Raw genomic sequence first — 17,907 nt, 5'->3', positions numbered from 1 at the left:
TATCAAAGGTGTCTTGAGTTTTTCTAATCCTATCAGCAGCCTTAATTATTCAGCACCACAACTTTTACATCCATTTCCACGGTCAGGGTTACATTTCACTCTCTGAAGACTCCGCTCTTTCCAGTCAAAACAGAAACTTGAGTATCCATCCTCATGAAAACATGAACATCCAAGCTCTGTCTTAACACAGCATTGGTTTGTTTCATTTCAGGACAAGAGATGGCCACGTCCAGTTCTGGACAGCTCCTCGGGTGCTGTCCTCACTGAAGCACTTATGCCGGAAAGCCCTCCGAAGTTTCCTAACAACTTACCAAGTCCTAGCACTGCCAATCCCCAAGAAAATGAAAGAGTTCCTCACATACAGGACTTTTTAAGCAACGCCACATCTCGTGTTTCTTTGTAGCAGGGTAGATCGTCCTGTTAAAGGGAGGTGCTGGAATAATGGGCCAAACATCTGGTCTTGGATTCAAATAGCATTTCTTCGGGATTGTGAATAGAATGTAGCAAAACCAGATTCCAGTGTACTAGTCATGGATCTTTCTCTCCCTGGCATGTGAAAGTCAGTCTTAGAGGAAGAGATTCCACTTGCATGGCAACAGAGCTTTACCTTAAATCTTCAGTCCAGTTACAAACAGCAAGTGTTGAACTCTTTCTAGTCGTTTTGATTCAAAGTGCAGTTACTGATGTTGTTTTGATTATACAAGTAAGTAGGCCTCCAGAGCCTCTCTAGTGGCAGAGCAGCTCACACTCCCTCCACTGGGAAGGATGGCTTCTGCCTAGTACCTATCCTTGTGTTACTGATGCAGTGGTAGCATTGGTTCAAGTTCTCTCCTGCTGTGGTCAGAGTTGCTTCGACGTTGGCCAAGTGCTTTTCTTCTTGGGCTCCCTTCTGACCTGCAGGACGGTTTTCCTGGAGCCATTTGGTATGAGGTATTAATTTAGCTTAACTAAATTACAGGGGAATCAGAGGCCATGCTCCTGACTGATCGAGACACTATTATTGGCTTTTTTTTTTTTTTTTAACAATGGTGTGCATGTGCAGGAGATGACAAATTTGTATGTCAGATTATACAAGGATGTATTCTTAAACTGCATGACTATTCAGATGGCTACTGGGTTATCAGTGGCCATTTATCATCATCATATTTATTTGTATTTTCTCAATAGTTTTGGCCAGACCTCAACAGATGTTAAGGTACAACTATGTTTTTCTCGATTATCTAATAACCATAGTACTTAAATTGAACAGTTGCAAAGATGTCTTAATTGTGTAAAGACTTGGTGTAGTCATGACTTTAGCTGATACTTTTATGTACGAGATCTGTCTCTGCTGTTTAACTTCATTGGATTAATCAGCTGGTTTCAACTCTACTGCGAAACAAAAATAGCTCCTTAAAAGTACTGTTCTCCTTCAGTGGCATGTAGTTATCTAATCAAGACACCTCATTCAAACAAAACCTGCCTTAGGAAAATTTAATATATTTTAAATTATTTTAAAAGAAATACAACATCTTATTCTTTAGCTTTCTTAATCGGTGCTTTATGGAGGCCAGTGTAACATTACATGACTTGTTGAGAATGTTGAGGAATTTCCTCTACCACCTTTGTTGCTTGAAGAAAAACATGTCTTTTCAAAATGAGAGGCTTTCATTGAAGGAAAAAAAAAAAAGCTTTTGGCTCTGTTTCATTCTTTTCCATTAAGAAAAAAAAAGTCCCCTTTTAAAACAAGCAGGGCTGGGTGTGATGGCACATGCCTGTAATCCCAGCACTTTGAGAGGCTGAGGTGGGAGGAGTGCTTGAGCCCAGGAGTTCAAGATCAGCCTGGGCAACAGAGTGAGACGGGACCCCATCTTTATTTAAAAAAAAAAAATAGCCAAAAAACTTAGTGTGGTGGTGGTGTGCACGGTAGCCCCAGCTACTCAGGGGGCTGAGGATGTGGTGGCATGTACCTGTGGTTCTGTGGTTCTAGCTACTCAGGAGGCTGAGGTGGGAGAACTGCTCCAGCCTGGGACTTGGAGGCTGTAGTGAGCCATGATCGTGTCACAGTATTCCAGCCTGCGTGACACAGCATGATCTTGCCTCAAAAAATAAACAGATAAAACAAGTAGTACAGTGGAAGAGCTGGGAACCAACTGGCCAACGTTTGCATTTCATGGTTATCTTGAAGTTCCAGGCACAGCAGAGGCTGAGCCTCTGGGTGGTTTAAGGCCTAGTTGGCCATCAGATTTAGCTTCAAACTTTGCCACTGTCCTTAAGGAGGTGAGTCCTCCACGAATAAAGGGAATAGTGACTTTTTCCGTTAGACAGTTTAAGAATTTGACACTTATATAAAGAACAGCATCCAAAGAAAGTTTATTCTGTGATATTAGAGACGGAAGGTTTTCATATAAATGCAAGTTTGACAAAGTCAGCATCTTTCTAGCTGTCTACGGAAGTCACTTGTAACACAGCCAGCCAGCAGGCTGCTTTGTCTTTTATTATAAAGAACACTAACACAAATGCAGCATGATTGCTATAAAATAAATGTGAAGTTTGTACAAAAGTCCCAGTCCTCCCACAGTTCTAGGTTTACAGTCAGGCTCAATCTTACTTGCCCCTCTCCTGCATGAAAACAAGTGTGTTTTATACAGCCTCTGCCCCCCAATGGCATAGTTTGAGGCTCTATATTATATTTAAAATTAAAACTTTTTTCCTATCATCCACATCAATTTGGAACCTGCTGGTAACTCTTCTACCACAAAGGGTAAATAGACCAGTTTTTAAAGTCAGAGAATTCAGCTCATCTTATAAAAGTATAATAGTTTTGGCCAGACATTCATTAACATCTGTTTAAATTAGATAAAGACACAATGCCAAATATTAGAATCGTAAATGTAATTTTGGAGATGATGTTTACCTTGAGTAGGAAGACACTTGGACCATATTAGATTTGAAAGTCTTCTGTTCCAGACCAAAATGGGGTAGGCTAATTCCCTGTCATCCAAGCGACTAAAAGGTAAAAGCCTTATAACTTTAAAATAAAAAAGGTTATTTTTTTCCCCTATAAAAGATGGGCAGTATGAGTTATACATTAAAATTATTTTGTACATCTCTGCTCCAAACCACCACAAAAATGGTACTTTTAAAAATGCCTGCCCATCCTGTCCTGGAAAGGAGTTTTTCCAAGATTTAGAGTGACTGGTTCATCCCACGACCCCAGGCTGCAGTTCATCCCGAACTGTCCTCTGTTCTTCCGTCACTGCAGAGCCCTGAGAATTGTGAACAGCCCTCGGAGCATCTAGGCCTCTGCAACAATCAGGTCTCTGGTGACTTGAAATGCAGCAATGAGGGAGCTCAGCTGGATCTTCTCATTGGTGCCAACAGAAAGCCTGTACCTAACAGAAAGCAAACACACAGGGTAAGAAAAAAGACACCACACACAGCTGCCTTTTCTTAAGGGAAAAAGAGATCTAGGACTGAAAATCTGTTGAAGGAGTGGGGATGGGAAGTGATAAAACAAATTTACCCTGGATGGCAATCTTGTATGTGTCCCCCTAACATTTTCTTCTTTGCCCTACACATTGATTTATAAATGTGATGTTTCAAACTCATAAGGACAGATTCAATTTTAAAAATTATTAGGTATCAGACCGGGCGCGGTGGTTCACACCTGTAATCCCAGCACTTTGGGAGGCGGGCCAATCACTTGAGGCCAGCCTGGCCAACATGGTGAAACCCCCATCTACAAAACAAACAAACAAACAAAAAACAAAAATTAGCCAGGCGTGGTAGTGCATGCCTATAATCCCAGCTCCTCAGGAGGCTGAGGCAGGACAATGGCTTGAACCTGGGAGGCAGAGGTTGCATCACTGTACTCCAGCCTGGGCAACAGAGCGAGACTCTGTCTCAGAAAAAAGAAATAAAGTATTAGGTATCAACAGTGGTGTTCTGAACTTAACTTTGTCCTAACTGTACAGATATACAAAATTTATGTAATGAAGGATTATTTTGTCGGCAAAATACATTAAGAGGGAAACAAAACGGAGATTTCCTTCCTCTTAATTAAGCCATTTCACTGGGAAGTTTGGCTGATATATTGGTGGGTCTGTGGTCTAGTCAGTAAAGCAGGACACTGGAGTTCCTCTTGCCACCTTTTAAATGCCCAGCCACTGAGAGCAAAATCGTCATATTCACAATGCAATGAAGAGAGGTGACCTAATTTGTGCCTGTGAAAGCCAATGCCACAAATTAGAGTTGGCCTATGCTGACGTCTCTGTTGAACCCAATGCTGTCTACTTAAATGATAGCTGCCAGCTTCGCTGGGGGCTAATAACAGTGTTTACGGAACCAGGCAAAGCAGAAAATTGAGTTTGTGTTTACTTTTCCCCCCAATATGCTTTAGTATGCCAAAATGCCTTCATAACAGCTGGGTGGTTGAAGCGAAGCAGGCCTCCCAAATAACAAGGGCATTTTCAGAATCAATGTGGGCCGAGCCTGTGAGGTCCAAGGAAAGGCCTTCGTCTCAGATATGTAACTGATCTGTACTTGACCTGTGAGTTTATCCCCATGTTCTTTAAGCAGCTCACACCCTTCCCCACATTCCATTCAATATCACCAGACTGGATTCTACTGTATGTGAACTATTTAGGAAAAAAAAAACAAAACTGAAACCAAGAAAGTTGAAACAACTCACAACAGGGAGAAAAAGGAGGAAAAGAATGAAAACTGAAAACTGGGAGAAGTACTCACTCAATGTCTGCCATTTTGGTCAATAAATGTATTCGAACTGAAGACGGAAAGTCAACTGAGGGAAAAACAAAATCAAACAAGTTAGGTCTGTCACTCTCTACTGTCAAAAAACCCACAGAGGACAAATGAGTTTCAACATCAAATCCTTAATACTGAACTAGTCCCGAGGCCTCAGCCTGCTCACTAGATACCACACCTCTAAGAGTAAAAACGGTGCTGGTTTCATACTTTTTACCCACTCGATTTTGTGCTTCTTTATAGGATAGTCAAAAAGGAAAATGAGCAGATACCAAAGTGATCCTGAGAACACCAAAGATCACACCGTTCTTAGCAGCTGGGTAGCTCTACAAGTTAACCTGAATGCTGAGTTCCCACTTGCTGTTTTTATTCTGTATTTTACTTTATTTTGAGAGGGGGTCTTGCTCTGTTGCCCAGGCTGGAGTGCTGTGGCATGGTGTGATCATGACTCACTGCAGCCTTGACCTCCTGGGCTTGAGGGATCCTCCACCTCAGACTCTTGAGTAACTGAGGCTACAGATGTGCACCACCATGCCTGGCTAGTTTGTATTTTTTGTAGAGATGGGGTTTCACCATATTGCCCAGACTGGTCTCGAACTCCTGGGCTCAAATGATCTGCCCATTTCGACCTCCCAAAGTGTTGGGATTACAGGCGTCAGCCATCATACCCAGCCTGTCCCCATTTAAAAACCAAGCACAAACAACAGATTTTTTAAAAAGTTGGTTTATGCTCAGCTTCCACAATCAAGGTGCAGAGCAGGGCCTGAGCCAACCATACTTTGGGCAGAAGGCATGGCATGGGCCAGCCAGGAAGAGGTCTGTGAAGGCCTGGGCAGAACCAACATTCATTGACCCAGTTAAGTGTCCATCCGCAGTTGGCCACTGTGGAGGGAAGAGCTTCTCTGAAAGCCTACACAAGTCACCTGGGGAGCTTAGAGAATACGGATGCCTGGTTCTCCTCCGAGAAGCTGACTTAATTTGTCTGGAGTGCCCCTATCTGCTGCCAAGGTTGAGAACCAGTTCTCCGTGTAGAAGGTGCAGGCAAGTGTGGAACTTAAGATGTTTTCCTTAAGCCTGCTTTGGTTTACATGTTTACATATTTTCTCTTTCTTTTCTGGGAATATATATTTAGATAGATACACAGATATAGATAGAGACTTTTTTTTTTTTTTTTTTAAGAAATGTGAATTAATATATACTACTTACTGCTATAAAATACAAACCCCTAGAGGAAATAAAGTTAGCCTCCAGGAGTTTTCACTCTCCCCAGCAGTTCTAGATATTAAAAGAGGGTTTATGGAACAGTTTTTTTTTTTTTTTTGAGACAAACTCTAGCTCTGTTGCCCAGGCTGGAATGCAGTGGCAAATCTTGGCTCACTGCAACCTCCACCTCTCAGGTTCAAATGATTCTCCCACCTCAACCTCCCAAGTAGCTGGGATTACAGGCGTGTGCCACCACGCCCGGCTAATTTTTCATATTTTTAGTAGAGATGGGGTTTCACCATGTTGCCCAGGCTGGTCTTGAACTTCTGACCTCAGGTGATCTGCCTGCTTCGGCCTCCCAGAGTACTAGGATTACAGGCTTGAGCCACCCTACCCAGCTCTGGAACAAAATTTTAAACAGTGGCAAGACAGAACTGCTAACAAGAAGGGGTCTGATTTACACTTCATTAGTTTCTTTGCTTCAAGAATGAAGCCTCCTGTCCTAACCATCCTTAATCCCAAAGCAGGCTACCTTCTCCACAGCTTCTCAGCTGGGGTCTAATGTCAGTTACCTCTATGCACAAACAAGTGTATCTCTGTCAGGATATCATGCAGTGCCAACCCCTTCAGAGTTTTCAACTCTGTAATATCTAGAGGAGCAGTTAAGGCAAAGGGAACAAGTTCCAGAACAAACATACTGCAGAGAATTTTGAATCCAAACCCTGGCAAGTGACTTTTTAAAGTAGGACTTTTAATCCCAACAACTGTTTCTCTTTCATCTTGAAGCTGCACGTGTTGGACTCCAATTCTTTATTTTTCTTTGTTTCATCTTCAGTAAGGGCTTTCTGAAAGATAGAGTTGTACCTCCTTCTAGTAGAGAATAAAGCCAACTACATTTTCTTTTTCTTTCTTTTTTTTTTTTTTGAGATGGAGTCTTCCTCTGTCGCCCAGGCTGGAGTACAGTGGCACGACCTCGGCTCACTGCAACCTCTGCCTCCTGGGTTCAAGGAATTCTCCTGCCTCAGCCTTCCGAGTAGCTGGAACTATAGGCACCCACCACCACACCCGGCTAATTTCTGTATTTTTAGTAGAGACAGTGTTTCGCCATGTTGGCCAGGCTGGTCTGGAACTCCTGACCTCAAGTGATCTACCTGCCTCAGCCTCCAAAAGTGCTGGGATTACAGGCATGAGCCACCACACCCAGCCCCAAATGCATTTTCAAAAAGGCTTCGTATCACCATTCCCAGCCTTTAATTTCACAGCACAAGAGCTATCACTATCACTGACCACTTGAAAATTACTGCATCTTCGATGCCAAAGCCTAAGCTTTTCTCCCATCTGGGAGTGAAGCTGCTTCAAGCCTTACCCTGACTTGAAGGTCAGCGGCCCCCAAGGAGAACTCTGGAGTGCTAAAGACAAGTACGCACTCCACCTACAGACGTCTCCCTCCCACAACAAGCTGACCAGAGTCGCCTGCAGCCAGGTGTGCTTTGCCAGCAAGGTGTGGGTGCTGGTTGCAGCCTGAACTCCTGGGGCCAACTTCAGGTCTCGTTGGCCAGGAGGTTATGAGAAAGGATACTTCTGTAGGCTGTGGTGAAATCTTGATTCAACATCCAGTCCAGGATGTTGGCGATATCTGACTTGAGCGGGTGCCCGGTGCAGGTGTAGACAGTCTCCTCTGTCACCTTCCCAAAGGCCATATTGGTGCTCTGTGCAGAGAGGGGGAAGGGGGAGATCACAGTGGCTGTCACAGCAGCCACCAAGCTGCAGGGAGCCAAGAAGCAATTGCCAAGGCAGCAATACAGGTGGGCAGCAAAGTTCCATGGGCATAAGGCAGTTAGAACCCACACGTTCTACACCGGGAAGAGTCCCCTCATCAGAGGACGCCACGGCCTGTTGGCTATTCCAGTGCCAAATCCTTTTCTCCCTTTGCCTTCTTTGCCAGCAAATGACTCCTTTTGTTTTTAAAACATTTTCTTTTGCTCTTTGTTTTTTGAGACAGGGTCTTGCTCTGTTGCCCAGGCTGGAGTACAGTGGCATGATCACGGCTCACTGCAGCCTCGACCTCTTAGGCTCAAGTCACCCTCCTGCCTCAGCCTCCTGAGTAGATGGGACTACAGGCATGTACCACCACACCTGGCTCATGTTTTTTTTAGTGGAGACAGAGTCTCACCATGTTGCCCAGGCTGGTCTCCAGCTCCTGGGCTCAGGTGATCCACCTGCCTTGGCCTCCCTAAGTGCTGGGGTTACAGGCGTGAGCCTAAAACAAGTGATTTTTTCAATTAATCAAAATACAAAGTGAGGAGGGGGAATCCAGCAGGTTATGAGATCAAGGTCTTACCAGTTGTAGATTTCTGAATGTACAGATTGATCATGCCTTTGCTTAGGTCTTTCTTAAAAAACTATGACAAAACAATGACTCAGGATTTGCTGGGACCAGGCCGGGCACGGTGGCTCACGCCTGTAATCCCAGCACTTTAGGAAGCCGAGGCGGACGGATCACTTGAGGTCAGGAGTTCGAGACCAGCCTAGCCAGCATGGCGAAACACTACCTCTACTAAAAATACAAAAATTAGCAGGGCGTGGTAGTGGGCGCCTGTAATCCCAGCTGCTCAGGAGGCAGGAGATTCGCTTGAACCCAGGAAGCGGAGGTTGCACTGAGCTGAGATTGTGCTGCTACACTCCAGCCTGGGCGACAGAGCAAGACTCTGTCTCAAAAACAAAAGGATTTGCTGAGACCATACCTGCAAAATGTTCAGAGCCCTGCGCATGTCTCCGCTGGAAAGAGTGACTAGTGCTTTCATTCCATCTTCACTTATATCAACTCTGAAAGAAATAAGCAGAAGGGATTTATGAGGTCCCCTGAGAGCACCAGCATTCACCAAAGGAACAAGATGGTCTGGAATGATTAAGGCTTTAAAGGAATGAAGGAAAGAGAGGAACAGAGTTAATAATCTCGTGATCTATCTGATCTAGAATTCACTCTGGTTTTTAGGGACCTGGGCTTCACATTAGTACTCACAGCCAACCAAAACGAGAACAGCCTGCATTTAGGAACAAGCATTCTCCCATGGAGCCAGTCGTCTTGAATTCTGCTCTCTGGGGAGCAGAGGCCTGGCACAAGCCATGATCACACAGCCCAAACTCCTCCTTTACAACAAGCAGCTGCTCAGGTCGGCTACTTGTTTGGCATCTGATTACACAGAATGTGATGTCTCAGAACCTTCCCTTCTAGTCTAAAAAGGCTGGAAGCATCTTTGCAGAAGGGACTCAGCAGCCTGCAGTTTCCAATGACAAAGAAGAGTAGGAGGAAATTGGGCAGCTTCCAGGGGAGGAGGATGGAATCAAGAAAAATGAAGTACCAAAAGACTTTTATGAGGAATGGCCTTGAGACAGCAGAGAAAATGATAGCAGTAGACGCTCCCCAGTGCCTCCCCTGTGCTAGGCACTCTGCAAAGTCGTTTTCCAACATCCTCTCCTCTACATACGAACGAACCATCAGTCATCCCACAAGCCTGTTTCTACTACACTGCATCCCCAAAGACCCGCAAAATACTCACTTCTCTTCTTCCACGACATGTTCCAGGCGGGGAACCATGAGTTCAGGAGTCAGGGGACCGAACCGAAACCTCGTGCAGCGGGACTGCAAGGCAGGGATGATCTTTGACAGATAGTTACAGATGAGGCAGAATCTGGTATTCTCTGTGAATTTCTCGATTACTGGTAAGAGAAAATAAAACCACCTCATGTCAAAGTCCATTCTGATTTTTCAGAGTCCAGAAAACTTGAATTTTTCTGTTGTCACAAGGGTATAGGAAAAGATTCAAGACTGCAAACAAGTGAGGATGTTGGCCGGCCGCGGTGGCTCACGTCTGTAATCCCAGCACTTTGAGACTCTGTCTCAAAAAAGAAAGAATGTAAACAAATGAAGATGCAGCCGGCAACAAGACAGGGCAGCTCTGTCCTCTTCAGATCAGAGATTAGTCACTTCTCTTTTTTTTTTTTTTGAAACAGAGTCTCGCTCTGTCACCCAGGCTGGAGTGCAATGGCGCGATCTTGGCTCACTGCAACCACTGCCTCCCGGGTTCAAGCGATTCTCCTGCCTCAGCCTCCCGAGTAGCTGGGACCACAGGCGCGTGCCACCACGCCAGCTAATTTTTTATATTTTTAGTAGAGACGGGGTTTCACCATGTTAGCCAGGATGGTCTCGATCTCCTGACCTTATGATTCGCCCGCCTCGGCCTCCCAAAGTGCTGGGATTACAGGCATGAGTCACTGCGCCAGGCCAATTTTTGTATTTTTAGTAGAGACAGAGTTTCATGTTAGCCAGGCTGGTCTCAAAGTCCTGACCTCAAGTGCTCTGCCCGCCTCAGCCTCCCAAAGTGCTGGGATTACAGGCATGAGCCACCGCACCCGGCCTAGCCACTCCTCTTTCACAAACTGGTAAACATGCCTCCGTGGAATTTTACAAAATGCTTCCTTTTTACCATTTACCATGATTCTGGCACTTTTGCCATGTAATCCCATTAAGATTATGAGACCTCTTCTTGTCCTTTTACATAAAATTATATTTGGCAGGTTGATGATTCTTCACCTTCTATGGGCAGGGAGGGGGACGGCTTTTTGCAGACTTTTCCATGGAGACTGTCTGGAGGCCTCAGAGCACTCAAGGGAGCAATAACCCGAACAAAGAGTTGCTTATGACACCAGTTCCATTCTGTAGGTACCCAATGTTCTTACATGGGGATCTGCCCAGAATGACAGTCACTCGGCAGAACAAGATGCTGAAGAAAGGCTGCCAAGCTTCTAGGACCAGAGAGATTCTCACTGTCCTCCTCAACCTCCTCCTCCTCTGCCTCGTCCTCCTTCTCCTCCCCCTCCTCTCCTTCTCCACCCCCTCCTCTCCTCCTCCACCTGCCCCTACCCTTCTCCTCCACCTCCCCCTACCCTCCTCCTCCCTTTCTCCTCCCCCTTCTCCTCCTCACCCGCTCCTCTTCCCCCCACCTTCCCCCGTCCTTTCCTTAAACATGTGCTGCCATCTACTCCCTCCCCACAAACTCCTAAAGATCGTTCTTCTCTCAAAGCTGATTCACTTGGAATCTTAATGAGAGATGACAAGTGTCCTTTAAGGGAAAAGAACTGCACTGGGCCCCCGAAGACAGACAAATCGCAGGGTGCTCTCCCTCCCCCCGCCAAATCATTCACTTGGCAAGCAGTGAAGTAATGTCAGCTCTCCGAGCACCTCAACTTCAGATGTTCTTCTCCTAGCTATTGTGGTTCAAAGGGTACCATTAGCAGAAAGGAAAGGGTACTATTAGCAGAAAGGACTATCCGATAGTTTAGGGATGAAAGATTTTCCACACCCCATCCCATGGAAAGATATGAATTCTCAACCCTGAAATTGAACCCAGTGTCAAAGGAGGTTGAACACCAGTGACTGGCCAGACTTAAAAGTCCCCGCAGGGCTTAGTCCTTAGGCTGCTGAAGGGGAAGGTCCCACTGCAGAGGTATCTTGCCTGTATCATCAGATGGGAGACACACAGAAAGGCATAGAGATTTCTCTGGGCCAGAAGATGAAAACTGAAAAGAAGTCATGCCATATCTCATGTCCAAAGTTCCTAATTCTCCTGTAATCCCAGCACTTTGGGAGGCCGAGGTGGGCGGATCACCCAAGGTCAGGAGTTCGAGACCAGCCTGGCCAACATGGTGAAATCCCATCTCTCCTAAAAATATAAAAATCAGCCGGCTGTGGTGGTGCATGCCTGTAATCCCAGTTACTTGAGAGGCTGAGGTCGGAGAGTCGCTTGAACCCAGGAGGCAGAGGCTGCAGTGAGCCGAGATCACGCCACTGCACTCCAGCCTTGGCGACAGAGCAAGACTGACTCAAAACCATCCCCTCCCCCCCAAAAAAAACAATAACAACAGCAACAAACACAAAGTTCCTAATTCTCCTTCTAGTGCGCGCGCCAGCCCACACACTCCACAGTGCCTCTGCTTACCTCTTCTCAAGGCATTCTGGGCGTCCTGAGTCATGGCGTCTGCTTCATCCAAGATCACTAGCTTAAAGCCTTTCCTAGAAAAACAAATGGTGCTGTCTAAAGATTTCTTCAATCTCACCTCAACATCTGGGCTCAAACCTACATCTTCCCATTTGTGCCATCGGGTCCTGTCTCGGAAAGGCTATTTCTTCTAGAACTTTGGCCAAGACAGACATCTTTGGTCACTCAGAGAGGAAATGCCCCATCACTCCTTCAACACTTGGTGGGAATGGAGGACTGACTTCTCTACTTCTATGCGCTGTGTCCTCTGGCATCTTCACTTTCCTCCACATACCACCCTACCATGCTACTGCTTTCCCCATCTCCCTCACTCACACCAGAGTCTCTCCCCTTTCGCTTTTTTTGAGACGAAGTTTTTGCTCTGTTGCCCAGGTTGGAGTGTAGTGCCGCAATCTCGGCTCACTGCAACCTCTGCCTCCCAGGTTCAAGCAATTCCTGCCTCAGCCTCCCGAGTGACTGGGATTACGGGCGCCCACCACCATGCCCAGATAATTTTTGTATTTTTAGTAGAGACGAGGTTTCACTATGTTGGCCACACTAGTCTTGAACTCTTGACCTCAGGTGATCCACCTGCCTAGACCTCCCAAAGTGCTAGGATTACAGGTGTGAGCCACTGTGCCTGGCCCTCACCCTTTTTCTTTCTTTCTTTTTTTTTTAGCCACCATCCTAGTTGTCTTTCCTGATCTCAATTTATTTTAAAATTCAAACTAGCTCATCCAGGCTTAGGGTAATCTAACCAGTTCTCAGGAACTAAAAATGAAGAATGCTTCCCTAAAGAACTTGGTAATACAGGCTGGGCTCATGTCTGTAATCCCAGCACTCAGGGAGGCTGCAGCAGGCAAATTGCTTGAGCTCAGGAGTTCGAGACCAGCCAACGCAACATGGCAAAACCCCATGTCTACTAAAAAATACAAAAATTAGTTGGGCGTGATGGCTCACGACTGTAGTCCCAGCTACTCAGGAGGTTGAGGCTAGAGGATCGCTTGAACCCAGGAGGTGGAGGTTGCAGTGAGCCGAGATCATGCTACTGCACTCCAGCCTGTACCATAGAGGGCGATCCTGTCTCCAAAAAAAAAGGGGGAAAAAAAAAAAAGAACTTGCTAATACAAGTGTAGACAACATTTTATTTTAGCAGTTGCATTATAATACTTCTTACTACCATCCTCTCCTTTATCTCTTTTCCATGGTTGCTTTGGACAAAGTCAGTATTTTTTTTCAACCCATATAAACTGGCTAAGGAGAGGATTAAAAAATTAAGCCATGTCATCTTACTAATCAAAATCAAGGGAGCGAAATTACACAAATAATTCTTACTTAAATATTGTCCTTGTGCTAGCAAAGCTCAGGATTGGTCCTCGAACGATGTCTATTCCTCGGTCATCTGAAGCGTTCAGCTAAACGTGGAAGACAGAAGCCAAAACAAAAAGCATGTTGCTATGCTATCTGTGAGTTCTTGGTTTTAATGTATCTCCTCATCAGTCCAGCTCAGCAGGTTAGCTTTCTATGTCTAATGATGGCTAAGAGATCATCACAAAATAAAAAATCAGTTTTACACAAAACCCACTAAATCAATAAAGATGGCTATATTACCCCCACCGTTTGAGGACAATGACTGACATAAGCTGGAGAAATAATTAACTGGTATGGTTACACTGAATAGCACCTCCGGTATGAGCAGAATGATACAAATTTCAGCTACCACAATCCCAAGGTTACCAAGTTCTTAATAAACTGACATAAGGACATTAGTAGCAGCAAAGTTCTGAGACCCGCGTCTGAAAAGTAAAGTAAACTTTTCTTGCAATAGACAATATTCACATTTTTGAATCTAAGTATGTTAGTCAAGGTCGCAGCAATATACAGATGGCATACTCAAACGCAGCAATTTGAAGAGAATTAAACAAGGACATCTTTTTAAAGGTGCGATATAGGAAAACCATGGGGCTATGCAATACCCGTGACCCTTAAGCCTGAAGGGGTTAGTGAAGGGAGTGGCTGTAGGCACCTGGAGAGGGCTGCAGGAAAGGTACCACCTGTGAGATGTACCCTACAGATGGGCCATGCTGCCAGCCTGTCAGCCCTCAGGGAAGGTCCCGGCATCACTCACTTCCTTCCCCTACCCCTGCCAAGGCCTCTATTGGCCAAACCCAACCAGGAGCCAGAGGGTAAGTAAGCTTATAGTCAGTAGAGCTCAGCCTTCCAGGCAGGAATAGGGTGGAGAGACGTGGAGAATTGATCCGGAGGGGCCATGGCAGACAGGCAGCAACCAAGTAACCGTAAAGGAGGGTTTGGGTAGAAGTTGGCAACAGCAAAGAAAAAGGTGCCTAGCCCTACAACTGCCCTCTAGCTGACCAACACTAATCCAGACTAAAATGACCATTATAGGAAAAAGGGAATTAAAGTATCTTATTTCGAATTTACTTGTTTCCTAACTGTCCGTGGGGCAACTTACTTTTGAAGTAAAATAAAGCCAGCAGAACTGAAATTCAGAGACTGGAGTCCTAAGTTATTTGTAGAGTTAGGAACAATTGTATTTACCTCCAAGACCATGGAGCCAAATTCTTTGTCTTTATACAGCTGTTTCGCACAGGCTAGGATGGTAGATGTCTTGCCTGTCCCTGGGGGACCATAGAGAAGCAAGTGTGGTAGTCGGTCTTCACTGATAAACTTCTGAACTGAGGATCAGGAAGGAAGAAGGGCACCATCAGTCTTTGGGAGCTGCCTCATTCACCCTGGGCCCCTGAGTTGGGCTGAAAGCTCTTCAACCCAATGCAATGTCCAAATCAGAGGCAGATGCAACTTGATGTAGGGGCTTTGTCTCTGCGTTCCTGGGGCAACTGGAATTCACTCAATAGTGCAGCCAGCCAGCAAGTATTTATTGAGGGCCTACTGTGTTACAGGCACCTTTCTGGGTGCTGACAACATCTGTGAACTTAAATGATTCGCTGTAACGCTATTTTTACTCCACTGAGTTGCAATTTTATGCTCATGTTTGTGACTTACCCACTAGACTGCAGCTATCTGAAGAAGATGAATGAATGATCTTAAAGCCATATTCTACAAAGCTCAGATTCTTTGAAGTTATTACTTAGGAGAGACATCACCAAGAAATTCACACAGGTCCCTCAACCAGGACAAGAGCAACTGACACATGGATACTTACTGGTACTCAGAATATCCTGATGAGAAATGAGATCATTCAGGGTCTGTGGCCGGTATTTTTCAACCCTGAAATACAATTTAGTATGTATTATGACATATATACATGCAAGAATATTTTATGTGTAAAAGAATCCTTGCAGGTCAGGCACAGCGGCTTACACCTGTAATCCCACCACTTTGGGAGGTCGAGGCGGGTGGATCATTTGGGGTCAGGAGTTCAAGACCAACCAGACCGACCAACATGAAAAAACCCTGTCTCTATGGCCACCTCCTAGGGTCTTTGTAAAGATCGAACATCTAACAGGGCGTCTGCTAACCCAATAATATGCCATTCAATAAAAAATACCCAAAAATACAAAAATTAGCTGGGTATGGTGGCATACCAATACAGCCCCACCTACTCAGGAGGCTGAGATGGGAGAACTGCTTGAACCTGGGAGGCGGAGGTTGCAGTGAACCGAGACTGCACCACTGCACTCCAGCATTCCAGCCTGGGCGACAGAGTGAGACCCTGTATCAAAAAAAAAAGAAAAAAAAAAAAGAATCCTTTCATATCCTAATTTAAAAAGCAAGAAAAACAAAGCACTTTAAGTGTGAACACAGACCAGTGGTTCTCAACCAGGGGTGATTTTGTCCTCCCAGGAACATCTCGTGATATCTGGAAACATATTTAGTTGTCACAGGTGAGCGGAGGGTCCTATGGCACTTAGTGTGTAATCTCTAGGAATGCTGTTAAACATGCTACAGTGCACAGGACAGGGCTCCCCCAAACCCACCCAGAGTATCTTGCCCAAAATGTCAATAGTGCCGAGGATGAACTCTGTTCTAATTTCATCTTTCCAGCTGTTTGTCTATAATCTCAACCTGATGGGCACCTACTATTTCAAAGTGCATTTGAAACTGAACTCCTACCCAAATAGCCTTCAACAGAAGAATGGATAGGTAAAACCTCTTCTGTCCACACAATGGAATATGATTCAGCCATAACAAGAAAGGAACTACTGATACAAGCAGCAACATGCATGAACCTTGAAAACATGATGCTGAGTGAAAGAAACCAGACACAAAAGGCCACATAGTGTAGGATTCCACTTACATGAAACGTCCAGAATAGGCAAATCCATAGAGACAGAAAGTAGATTAGTGGTTGCCAGGGGCTAGAGGAAGGGGAGAATGGGGAGTAACTGTCAATGGGCACAGGATTTCTATTTGGGGTGATGAAATTTTGGAACTAGATAGTGGGAAGACTCCACAACAGTCCACTGCATTCTGAATGTACTTAATGCCGCTGAATTGTACATTTTAAAATGGTTACAGGATGGGCTTGGTAGCTCATCTCCAAAAGTCCCAGTTTTTTGGAGGCTGAGGCAGGAGAATGGCTTGAACCCCAATGTTTGAGGTGACACTGAGCTGTGATCACGCCACTGCACTCCAACCTGGGCGACAGAGCAAGACCCTGTCTCTAAAAAAAAATATGTAAATACATTAAATAGTTACAACTGTCAATCTTCTGGGTTTTTTTAACCACAATAAAAACAAATTGGCCGGCCACGGTGGCTCAAGCCTGTAATCCCAGCACTTTGGGAGGCCGAGGCGGGTGGATCACGAGGTCTGGAGTTCAAGACCAGCCTGGACAATACGGTGAAACCTCGTCTCTACTAAAAATACAAAAATTAGCCGGGCGTGGTGGCAGGCTTCTGTAATCCCAGCTACTCAGGAGGCTGAGGTAGGGAACTGCTTGAATCCAGGAGGCGGAGGTTGCAGTGAGCTGAGATCGCGCCACTGCACTCCGGCAACAGAGGGAGACTCCGTCTCAAAAAAACAAATTTTTTTGAACTAGTTACTAGACAATGACAACTTGGAGCTTTTCGAAGCCAAGCCAAATTGCTTCAAAGTCTTGAAAGCATTGCTAGAACACAGTTGTTGAAGTAGGATGGTTAAGAGTACAAGCTCTGAATTCAGACTTCCTAGATTCACCTCCAAGCCAATTTTTTAGCCTTGGACCATAGGGAAGTCATTTAACCCTTCTAAAATGCAGTTTCCTCCTGTGTAAAATTTGAAGCGGTGCCTACCTCTTACGGTCTTTGTAAGGATCGAACATCTAACAGGGCGTCTGCTAATCTAATAATATGCCATCCAATAAAAGTTGACCAGGGAGCCTTATTACTAGTTTAAAATGTGACCAGTAGTCGCATTGCAGGTTTTGAAGAGTGGGAAGAGGGCACTTTGGCATGGAGGCCATTGCAAGTGTCAGGAGACGCGGAATCGAACCCCTGTGCTGTCACCAGGTGCGAAAGCCGACTTCTTCTTCGGCAAATGGAGCTGGGCGTCAAAGGGTGACAGCTGGCAAAAGTCCTAAACAGACGGACGAGTCTCGGGAGCTGGGGGGTATAGGAGAAAACCTTTGCGGCTCGGTCCCGGCTGCAGGCCCGGGGGAGACGGGAAGAGGTCGGGTTGGGGTCCGATCACCTGCCCACTCCAGCCACCTCCTCCCCGCGCGGCCGCCCGGCCCCCTCTGCCCACAGCCGCCCCTCGGCCTCTTCCTACCAGGGCAGGTTCCTGATCTTGGCCGCCGCGGGCAGCTCCTGCTGCTTGAGCGCTGAGGTCTCCATGGCGGGGAGACGAAGGTGACCAGATCAGCTGAGATCGTCGCGTCACCCAAGCGCCTGCCCAGTGACCAGCCGCGACCTGGCCCTGAGACCCTGGCACTTAGAGTTCGCGCGCAAAAGCAACTCTC

General features: G+C 45.7%; 2 protein-coding genes across 3 annotated transcripts in view; one reads left to right on the top strand and one right to left on the bottom strand.

Moving 5' to 3' along the window:
* WSB2 (WD repeat and SOCS box containing 2) overlaps nucleotides 1–1,881 on the top strand; it is a 20,298-nt gene extending 18,417 nt beyond the window's left edge. For both annotated transcript variants that reach the window (XM_011964400.1, XM_011964401.1), the window contains one exon: nucleotides 212–1,881. In XM_011964400.1, coding sequence (XP_011819790.1) covers nucleotides 212–374 — 163 coding nt within the window. In that variant the 3' untranslated portion in view covers nucleotides 375–1,881. The remainder of the gene's footprint in view (nucleotides 1–211) is intronic.
* RFC5 (replication factor C (activator 1) 5, 36.5kDa) lies at nucleotides 1,460–17,907 on the bottom strand. The gene is made up of 13 exons (XM_011964402.1): nucleotides 17,718–17,907; nucleotides 15,172–15,236; nucleotides 14,547–14,683; nucleotides 13,323–13,402; nucleotides 11,949–12,022; nucleotides 9,510–9,669; nucleotides 8,694–8,775; nucleotides 7,529–7,658; nucleotides 6,522–6,599; nucleotides 4,729–4,783; nucleotides 2,897–3,374; nucleotides 1,950–2,079; nucleotides 1,460–1,644 (listed from the first exon to the last, which is right to left on the bottom strand). Exons 1-11 carry the CDS (start codon nucleotides 17,780–17,782, stop codon nucleotides 3,278–3,280), a joined length of 1,023 nt encoding a protein of 340 aa, XP_011819792.1. The 5' UTR covers nucleotides 17,783–17,907; the 3' UTR covers nucleotides 1,460–1,644; nucleotides 1,950–2,079; nucleotides 2,897–3,277.

Source organism: Mandrillus leucophaeus, unplaced genomic scaffold (assembly GCF_000951045.1).
Source record: "Mandrillus leucophaeus isolate KB7577 unplaced genomic scaffold, Mleu.le_1.0 Scaffold7, whole genome shotgun sequence".
NCBI lineage: Eukaryota > Metazoa > Chordata > Mammalia > Primates > Cercopithecidae > Mandrillus > Mandrillus leucophaeus.
Note: the sequence above shows the minus strand (reverse complement) of the source record. Positions and strands in the feature narration are given on the sequence as shown.

Bases quoted from the DNA above. Each gene is read 5' to 3' on its own strand.
- RFC5 (XM_011964402.1), bottom strand. From the start codon at position 17,782: ATGGAGACCTCAGCGCTCAAGCAGCAGGAGCTGCCCGCGGCGGCCAAG. The intron at 12,023-13,322 runs GTAAGAATTATT...TTGTTTTTCTAG, and splicing joins AGCACAAGGACAATATTTAA to GAAAGGCTTTAAGCTAGTGA. The intron at 8,776-9,509 runs GTGAGTATTTTG...TATTTCTTTCAG, and splicing joins CATGTCGTGGAAGAAGAGAA to AGTTGATATAAGTGAAGATG.